Here is a 10431-nt window from a genome sequence, read left to right as displayed (position 1 = left end):
GCCGCATGTTAGTGTAAACGCTCCAGAATTTATTCTATAAGTTGCGGTGATTATGTCGTAAAATTTACATACCGTGAACGGAAAAGCCTTCAGGGAGTTCATCGTAGGTCACGGGCGTGTGAATATATCCCTGTCAGCCTATGATAACACACGATTTGCTGTGGTTAAAATTAAAGCTCTCCAGCAACACTGAATGCTGCAAATAGCAAATAGCTTACGTTTTAAAATCAAACTCGTTTATTCCGCTTTCAATGCTTAGCATACAACCGCACCAAACTCGCCAGCCATTGTGCCAGCCTTGCGAAACAATTACACCGCCCAAGGGCTGTTAAAATATTGTGAATAATATACTGCGTAAAAACGCAAACAGCATAATAGATTTCCACCGATCGCGTTTGTTCACACACAATAAACAATCAAACAAAGCGCATCCTTTATTCGGCATCTAGCCTGACAGCTGGCATCGGTACGGTTTCGTTCGTCCCGGTTTCCAATAACAACGCAACGTGTAATCTATCCAAAATACGCAAAACCCTTAAAAAAATAACCGTAACAATCAGTGCCTTACACCATCTTTTTTTCTTTCTATTGCTTCTGTTATAGCTCCAAGATGAGGAGGTAACGTTTGTTTCTCGTTCGGTAAGGTCGCACAAGCATACAATGGTGAGCCAAAAAGTATTTAAAATTCTAACGAAACAGCACAGCCGCTTGTGTTCTGTATCCCTGAAGGAAGACCTGCAGTGATGTTTCGTATCGTTTTGTACCTGTAAACGGCGGTGGTGGAGTGAAAAACAAAAACGACCGTAACTGCATACACATGCACGATGCCGCCAGCCGTATGCGGAGTGTTTCGATTGCAAAACAAATATTGCTTCTAGTAGCAATTGAGCACGTTATTGGGAGCGTTTTTCAATCTGGACCACAACGAACGAACTGGCAAAATGGGTGACGCATACTATCGTGGTTTGAAAAACTCTCTGTTTTGGGGGTGATTTGTTGTTTCTCCCACGCGGGGTGTGAGTTCTAGCTATGAAGATATCATTATTCACGGTTGGTGGCTGGAAGCTACGCAAGTTTGCCAGGATACGTTCGGATATATGTATGGCCGTTGTTTTTGTTTCATTTTTGAAAGGGTCAAAGGTTATGTGTATGAAATGGGACATGCCATCTTTTTGATGTGAATAAATAATCAAGCGGAGTACAACGAATCAGTTTACATTACAACACGCCCTAATATATGCAAAATGAATATCAAACGCCTGAATGTATGTAATTGGAATAAATGATTCATTGTTAATCTACAAAAAACCGCTTTTATAACAACTCATGTACAAGCAGTTAACATCAATCACTTGCCTTGAAAACCTTGCCTTGAAACTAGTTTGAAAACCTTGTTGCAGCTAGTATGAAGTAAAAGCTTTCGCCTCAACTGTGTCGCCTAAAGGTATGCAAAACAAACATATGTCACATCGTATCAATAGTTTCAATGCCTTAAAACCGTTGCAATTGAAATGATTGCTCGCACTAGCCACTTTACATTACCTTAAATCGCATATTCACCCATATAGTGGAAGATGTTTGCGAACGGGATGAGCAAAAATTAATAAGACAACATTAATCACCTAGCCAAAAGATAATCCTTGCTTTCCCTATCCTCGTACCTCACCATGATTCTACCGCCATTTAACGGGGCCTTCGGCAACCAAACGCGTACACCATGTGCCGAACTTTCACGTCACGTCTCGGCGCGGTCATTAGGCGAAGGCCTAACGGATATCGCCACACGGAACCGGGGAAGGTGTTAATCTTACCAGCAAACAATACCACTATTGACAGTGTGGTGGTGGTTTTGCCGTCGTGCGTTGGTCAAACCGGGCCGGGAAGGATTAATGTGAGGCTCATTTAGCAACGGTGGGAGGCTTTCCTCCCCATCCAGTTGATAATAATGATGACGTAGTGCGTAGGAAATCTGTTCGAAACAGGTTTGAAATTAATATAACATTGGACTGTGTGTCCATTCGCTGAAGGTGCACTAATTGAAGATGACATGCTGGAAAGGGGGCTGGTTAATCTGAACGTTGAATGATTGGCGGATTTTCATAAATGCAGGTTAATATCGTTAATTAATAAATGAGCTGTGAAAGTTTGTGATTGAATGATTACATCGATATCTCATGGAAATATTTCTGGGAACGCTCAAAATGCGGTTATAATTCATCCCATCAATGAAGTATCCTCTTAACGAGCATCCAAACCCATTTTCCATCTCTTCTGCACATTGATTAATTGGTTGATAGTTGTATAAATCAATCAATACGATAAGAGGAGCGGTATTTTGACATGGTAATCGACACAAAGAAAGGATCCGGATATATAAATAATGAGAAAAGCGCCACTTGATAGGACACAATCGTACGATCCTTGGCCTCCTTTTTGCATTCAAACGCACCGAACGGCCAGACGAATCTGCTCAATGTATGGCCTATCCCAGTACCAGTGGGATTCACTCTAGCACCGCCGGAACAAGAACTCGATTCGATTTCAAATGTTGTTGAAATATTCAGCCCTCAGCAACAACTCAACAGCGGCCTTTGCTGGGCAGCAATGGCTTGCTAAAGGTGAAGCAGGAAACCTTGCTAATGTAGTTCGTAGCTACGAGAACTATTAAATTTCGCACAAATGTTCCAACTCAGCTCAGTCTCAGTCTCGTTAAGTGGTACACACATCGAAACAAAAAGATACATTTTATTTACGGAGCTAACATGCAAAGTTTGCCTGCGAAGAGCACATTTATGGGCTGGTGCGCTATGATGATGGGTGGTTTTGATTAGATTTTGCTGCGTATCTGTGGTTATGCCCTGTTTACTTACGTTATTAGTTGCACCAGATTCATTAGCGTCGGAGTGTACATCAAGGCGTGCGTGTGTGTGGGACGAAAATAGATAAAACGTGGCCCGTTTGCATGTGAGATTCAAATGCGAGGAGAAACGTTTGTAGGAGCGAGACTCAACGTCCCGGGACAAAAACACACTTGCACTAACGTATAAATCTTTCGCCCCACAACATGACAGAAAAAGGCCATTACACAGTCACTGCAAGCTGGACCATCTTCCACCGATCCGGCCCCAGCAGCTTGAGCATCATCCTTGGCAAAGGACCTTTCCAAGCTAAAGCCATCCTTTCCGAGTGTGCAAATGAATAAAGCTGCTTTTAGTTAAGCTCGAAGGGGGAGAAATGTGTCCCGCTTGAACGGGAGAAGCTCACAAGGCTTTTTGTAACGGCCAGCCATGCTGTCGTACCGGGAAGTGGATTGTACGCGCTCTGAAAGTGGTGAAAGTGTTGAAAGTGTAAATTGTTTTCCAAGAGTTCGTTCCCGCACGTCTACCCATTCTTTCATGCACTTATCCCAACTGTCTCATTTAAATCGGCCCTTATTAGCCGTTAGCTTCGTACGCTTCGTACTTAGGTTGATAGTTTCCGGAAGTTGGTTACAACTGTAGCAGCCCACTGTGCAGTTCGCGTGGCTCGTACGCAGAGTACGAGCTGTCATCAAGAGCTGTCAGAATTCCGTGGCGTGAACGACCATTCTGTTTGGCGCCCATTTGAGAGCAGACCGATTTGGAAAAGTAAAAATAAAGAAAATTGAACAAAACGCTAAAGTGGTGACCCCGACGTGATCCGTCAATATTTTTCACAATTACGAACGAATTCAAACAATGGAGAACGAGAACGCAACTGTACCGTGTGCTCAGCATGTTTATGCTGGTGAAAGTGTAGCATCATCATCATCATCATCCGCGGCTGTTGCAGCAATTGCTACCCCGCGTCTTAACCCACCAGTTATGGCCGACACCAACATTGACGCATATTTTATGTCCCTCGAGTTTTGGTTTGCTGCATCTGGAATCACCGCCCAACATGACTCTCAACGGTACAATATCGTCATGGCCCAGGTTCCCCCGCAGAAACTTGGTGAACTTCGCACAATTGTCGAGAATACTCCAACTAGTGGAAAATACCCATATATCAAATCAAAGTTGACGGAACATTTCGCTGACAGCCAGCAGCGGCGTTTGCATCGTGTGTTGTCTGAAATGCCCCTTGGAGATTTAAAGCCTAGCCATCTTTTTAACGAGATGAAGCGAGTTGCCGGCGATTCTCTAGGGGACACCTTGCTGCTAGACTTATGGGCAGCTCGACTTCCTGCTCATGCCCAAGCAGCAGTAATTGCTTCGCGTGGTGATGCCGCTGACAAGACGACTATAGCTGATGCTATTGTCGAATCTATGAGCTTACGAAATATTAGCTCTATCGGTCAGGAAACAACTACAACTGCTCTCAATGTAACATCGAGTGATCAACAGATTCAGGATCTTAAATTGGCAATCGACGCATTATCGAAACGATTTGACAAGATCCATCCTAATAACCCCCAAGGTCGATCCCGTTCTCGCGCACGTAGTACGGATGCTGATCGCGCTAGAGACACATCAAATGGGCCATGCTGGTATCATCGTACTTACGGAAGTAATGCTAGAGTATGTCGCGCACCTTGCTCTGTAGGTAATTGGCCTTCTTCCAGCCAGCAATGACGCCACTCTGCTGATGCTGTGGAGGAAAATGGCGAACTTTCCTCGGCAGCCACAATCTGTCGACTGAAAATTGCAGATTGTTCTACTAATATGCAATTTCTTATCGATACTGGAGCGGATGTTTCCGTCGTTCCAAAAGGATTAAAATCAGCCAGAGTAAAGCCTTCGTCTATCCAATTGTTCGCCGCTAATGGAACTGCTATTGAAGTATACGGTGAAGTGTTACTGAAAGTAAACCTCGGCCTCCGTCGTGAATTTGTGTGGTCGTTTCTCATTGCTGATGTCTCAACGGGTATCATCGGAGCAGATTTTTTACGGAAGTTTGATCTTCTTATTGACTTAAAACGTGGCCGCCTCATAGACAACACTACCAATTTAGAGTCACGTGGTTTTCTTACCAGAGATATTGACATTTCGGTGAAAACTTTTTCCGCGGCGTCGCCATTTGTAGATTTACTAACTGAATTTCCACAAATAACACACCTCGCCCCTATGGGTACAACAACTAAGTCTTCTGTTATGCATAGAATTGAAACGACTGGCCAGCCTGTATATGCTAGACCTCGAAGACTTTCACCAGAAAAATTCGAAGCAGCCCGTAACGAATTCGAACTTTTGATGAAATTGGGAATATGTCGTCCATCAAGCAGCAATTGGGCTAGCCCTCTCCACATGGTCAAGAAAGCAGATGGAACATGGCGACCATGTGGAGACTATCGTGCTCTTAATGCTCAAACTGTTCCGGACCGATATCCGTTGCCGTATCTCCAGGATTTTACATCAATGTTACAAGGTAAATGCATATTTTCTAAAATTGATCTACAAAAAGCATTTCATCAAGTTCCTATACATCCGGATGATATTCCGAAAACAGCTATTACGACGCCGTTCGGAATGTACGAATTTTTATTCATGACGTTCGGTTTGCGCAACGCGGCTCAAACCTTTCAGCGATTGATACATGAAGTTGTGCGTGGCTTAGAGTTTGTGTTCCCTTATGTCGACGACCTTTTTGTAGCGTCCAATTCTCTCGATGAACATAAACAACATCTGAGACAGTTGTTTGAGAGACTAAATGATCACAATCTGACCATTAATGTAGCTAAATGTGAATTTGGTCGCGATAAGCTCAATTTTTTGGGTCACGCTGTATCTGCTGAAGGAATTCGCCCATTACCTGATCGTGTACTAGCCATCCAAAACTTTAACCTTCCGTCGACAGTAAAGGAACTTAAACGATTCCTGGCAATAATCAATTTTTATCGAAGGTTCATTCCTCATGCCATTGAAGCTCAAATTCCATTATTGAACATGATCCCGGGAAATAAACGAAACGACTGCTCTCCTTTGTCCTGGACTGACAACACTCTTGCAGCTTTCGATCAATGTAAACAACAACTCGCACAAGCCACCTTATTATCTCATCCTGCTAAATCTGCTGAGCTTTCTCTTTGGGTTGATGCCTCAGACATTGCCGCTGGTGCTGTATTACATCAAATTGTGGAGGGAAACGTTCAACCCCTGGGATTCTTTTCCAAAAAATTTGATAAAGCGCAGCTGCGGTATAGTACTTACGATCGAGAATTATCAGCAATATATTTGGCAGTGCGTCACTTTAAGTATATGCTGGAAGGGCGCAGCTGTCATATTTACACTGATCATAAACCCATTATATATGCATTTCGCCAAAAACTCGACAAAGCTTCTGATCGGCAAGCCCGTCAACTAGATTTCATAGGCCAAATAACTACTGACATACGCCACACAAATGATCAAAAAAATGACGAGGAACTCCGCAAGATATTGCAAGGTACAACTGAATCGTCGCTGCAATTAAAATTAATTGAGATTCCAGGCAGTAACACACAATTATATTGTGATTGCTCTACTAATCGTATTCGGCCGTATGTCACACCATCATTTCGAAATATTGCGCTGCGAGCGGTACATAATTTATCGCATCCTGGGACACGAAGCACAGCCAAATTGATGACCGAAAGATTCGTTTGGCCAAATATTCGAAAAGATAGCATTGCCTTTGCGAGAAGTTGTATACAATGCCAACGTTCAAAAATATCAAGGCATACTCAATCACCATTATCCCAATACCCTTCTCCAGACGATCGATTTTCCCATATTAACATCGACATAGTTGGTCCTTTTCCAATCAGCAGAGGAAATAGGTACTGCTTGACTATAATCGATAGATTTACTCGATGGCCAGAGGCTTTACCTATTCCGGACATGACTGCTTCTACAATAGCTGATGCTCTAGTTTCGGGATGGATTGCGCGTTTTGGTGTACCGAAATATATTACTTCTGATCAAGGTAGACAATTTGAGTCATCACTCTTCTTGGAATTAAACCGCCTGTTAGGTTCAACTCACCTGCGTACAACTGCATACCATCCTCAAAGCAATGGAATCATCGAAAGATTCCATAGAACATTTAAAGCAGCTCTTCTCTGCCACGATAATGAACACTGGTGTGAAAATCTCGCAGTGATACTACTTGGCTTAAGAACAACATACAAAGAAGATATTAAAGCATCACCAGCTGAGATGGTTTATGGTACCACACTTCGTATTCCCTCCGAATTTTTCAACGATATTGGCGAAACAACAAATGAAGCTGAGTTTGTAGCTAATTTACGAAATGCCATGCGATCATTACGCCCCAGACAAACCTCATGGCATGGTTCTCGGAATATTTTTATTCCCACCGAACTAAAATCATGTAAATTCGTCTTTATTCGCAATGATTCCATACGACCAACACTTTCACCACCGTACGAAGGGCCTTATGAGGTTATGGATCGAACAGAAAAAATCTTCAAGGTCAACGTGAAAGGTCGTACAGTATCTATATCAATAGACCGCCTCAAACCAGCCCACATCCTACAAGAATCTTCTGCAAGTGTTCCTGCTCCACCTACCAGTTCTTCTGAGTTACCACCGACTAGAACCACTCGTTCAGGCCGAAGAGTGGTGTTTCCTACCCATCTTCAACAGTACGTATCCTAGTCTGGAAGGGGAGTACTGTAGCAGCCCACTGTGCAGTTCGCGTGGCTCGTACGCAGAGTACGAGCTGTCATCAAGAGCTGTCAGAATTCCGTGGCGTGAACGACCATTCTGTTTGGCGCCCATTTTGAGAGCAGACCGATTTGGAAAAGTAAAAATAAAGAAAATTGAACAAAACGCTAAACAACTATCGTCACCTTACGGCTTGGACGCTTGTATCAAACTGATTAAATTTTAGTGGAAAGAAATACACTTGACCCCTTAAAAGTTACGAGCAAACAAAGAACAAAAGGCAACAGTTTTGAATTTAATTAACCGTTCCCCTAGCGATTCCAAGCAGTGGAAATAAGTGTTGCCAACTCAAAACTTTCCACAGCTTGAACCACACTTCCGTCTTATCACACCCATGACATCCGGGATTCACATTGCATTGCAAATCAGTGCCGCGTTCCTCGTTATCGCGCTCCACGACAGCCACTAAATCATAACGCGCCACATGCAAAACAAACGAGCATCGATTTATGTTAATATACACGATACGCAAATTCTGACAAATCGGTGCCCAGCAGCATATCTCGCGGCAGTGTGATGTGGTTGTTCACGTGTGCCGAGTTCCCGCCCGAAAGCCTGCGCTTAGCAACGTGCACGGCCTTTTTCCCTCCTTAAGCCTTTTTTTCGGAGAGGTTTTTGGTAGGAAAAGGACAAAAAAAATGGCACGCCAATTCATATCAATATGATTTTCAGTGCACTTTTGTTGACGGTTGGCCGGAACAGTCACTCACATCGTTGTGCAAATTGTAATGTGTGATGGTGATTATTCACACTGAAAGGCGCCGGTTGGATAAAAACGTCTTGTTGCTATGGATTACTTAAACTGTTGGAATTTTAAAAAAATGAAGCATTTGATGGACGTAGTTTTTACGCTGAAATCCCTTGCTCAGCTTTTACTGTCAATCTTAAGCTATTAAAGATTTGCTAATATGCCTTTTGGTCATCATTAGCGAACGCATTCTTACACTATCTTCTTCGTGATAACTAAGCATTTTTATTACTATTCACAAACAATGTCCCACAGCACCATCGGTTCATCATCGGTCCGTTTCACTCTCCCCCTGCCCATCACCCTCAACGGCAGCACCCTTAACCTTTGGCGCTCGATAATCGTACGCGGCAATTTCTGGACGCTCCCGCACCAACCCATCGTACGCCTCGACAATGCGCAAACACTCCGCAACGGAAAGCTGAAACGATCGTGCCAGCGGATCCACATCTGCCCGCTTGAACGTCTGCTCCGTCAGCTCTTCGCGCACTGCCGGCGGGTAGAGGTTGGCGACACCGCGACGGCAATACTTTTGCCGCATGGAAAATATATGCCTAACCACCTTTTCCACCGTGTCGAAGTGGACCTGCGTGAGGGGCGTTTGAAGCGGTACAATCGTCACGACGCCGACGTCCACCTCCGGCTTCGGCACGAACGCACGGCCCGAGATCATGAAGCGTAGCTCCGGCGTGCTCCAGATTTGATTCATCACCGACAGACGGCAGCGCTGATCGGACAGTATCGGGGCGACGATCCGCTCGGCGACCTCCTTCTGAAACGTCAGCGTAAGGCTGGCCCGTCCGTACGACCAAGCGCCCGTCCGCAGACTCATATCACGCAGCCAGTTAATGAGCAGCCGCGTCGAGATGGCAAAGGGCAGATTGCCGATCAGATGTACCGGTGCCCGCTTCCTGTCCATCCAGTCGTGCGGTGTGCAGTCGGGAAAAGCATCCTCCACCGGTAGTCCAGTATGTCGCCCTGCACGATATCCATGCGCATGAACGGTTGCGCCACCTCGGCCAGCATCTCCATCGTGGGCATGAAGCGACGGTCCTTCTCCACCACCACCAGATGCCGGGGGTTCTGCCGGATGATGGAGCGGGTGATGCCGCCCGGTCCCGGACCAACCTCGAGCACGTAATGGTCGCGTATGTTACCGGCGGCCCGCACGATCTTGTCGGTGAGCCGCTCGTCCATCAGGAAGTTCTGGGACAGCTGCTTGATGGCACGCAGCTGGTACAGCTTGACCAGATCGCGGATGGTGGGCAACGGTGGCAGCCGGATGCCGGTTGAGGTTAGGGCTTTCGATATTTTCGTCGAAGCGGACATCTTGTGTGTGCGTGTTCTACTGCGGAGGCTCTTACAAACTAGTAACGCGAACGAAAGTATATGTAATAAAGTGGGTTTCTGAGAAAGAGGAAAAACACTGACGTAAGCGGTTTGGTTCGTTCTTCCGTGATGTAAACATCCACACTTACCCCGCTCTTACAGCGCCTTGTTTTCCACCTCTAGCTTGACCGGTTCCTCGAAATCGTCCAGGAATTTCTCCTGCTTCACCGACAGCATCGAGTAGAGGTAGATGCCGAGCACGGTGCCGCCGAGCGCGATGCCGGTCAGTTTGTTATTGCGTCGCTGGCGCTGCAACTTCTGGACACGCTGCAGGTTCTGCTGCTCGATCAGGCGCATAAAGTCGACCTCCGCCTTTTTCAGCTTGCGGCCCGATTCCTCGATTTTGAACTCAACCTTCGACGGACCCTCGCTGGCGGACATTTTCTGTGGCTGGGGCGGTAAGCTGCTGCTGCACTGCAGGGAGTGTTTGTTATTTCACAACGAAAAATCACAATCCTTCTGCTGGCTGGCACATTGAACGGAGTTTGTGTGCGAGTGTGTATGCGAAGGTCTGGCTGTCTAGCGTGTTGGGCAAGCATGGAAGAGTAGCTGTCAAATTGGCGATGATGATATAACAAAGAATTTAGTCTTTTTGATTGCAAAAATGCT

The 10431-nt window shown here is 45.3% G+C and overlaps 2 protein-coding genes across 2 annotated transcripts; both read right to left on the bottom strand.

Moving 5' to 3' along the window:
• Positions 1-8638: 8638 nt before the first annotated feature.
• Positions 8639-9762, bottom strand: LOC121599107 (dimethyladenosine transferase 1, mitochondrial). The gene is given in 2 exon segments (XM_041926633.1): positions 8639-9393; positions 9396-9762. Coding segments are annotated over 2 exon segments (1059 nt in total). The 3' UTR covers positions 8639-8701.
• Positions 9763-9918: 156 nt separating this feature from the next.
• LOC121599108 (cytochrome c oxidase assembly factor 3, mitochondrial) lies at positions 9919-10360 on the bottom strand. The gene has a single exon (XM_041926634.1). It carries the CDS (start codon positions 10201-10203, stop codon positions 9919-9921), a length of 285 nt encoding a protein of 94 aa, XP_041782568.1. The 5' UTR covers positions 10204-10360.
• Between the last annotated feature and the right edge of the window lie 71 nt (positions 10361-10431).

This window comes from Anopheles merus, chromosome 3L (assembly GCF_017562075.2).
Source record: "Anopheles merus strain MAF chromosome 3L, AmerM5.1, whole genome shotgun sequence".
In the NCBI taxonomy this organism is placed as follows: domain Eukaryota; kingdom Metazoa; phylum Arthropoda; class Insecta; order Diptera; family Culicidae; genus Anopheles; species Anopheles merus.
The sequence above is the reverse complement of the archived record's forward strand: the minus strand, read 5'-3'. Positions and strand labels throughout refer to the sequence as shown.

Excerpts from the sequence above, each read along its gene's own strand:
- LOC121599108 (XM_041926634.1), bottom strand. The coding sequence starts at position 10,203 with ATGTCCGCCAGCGAGGGTCCGTCGAAGGTTGAGTTCAAAATCGAGGAA.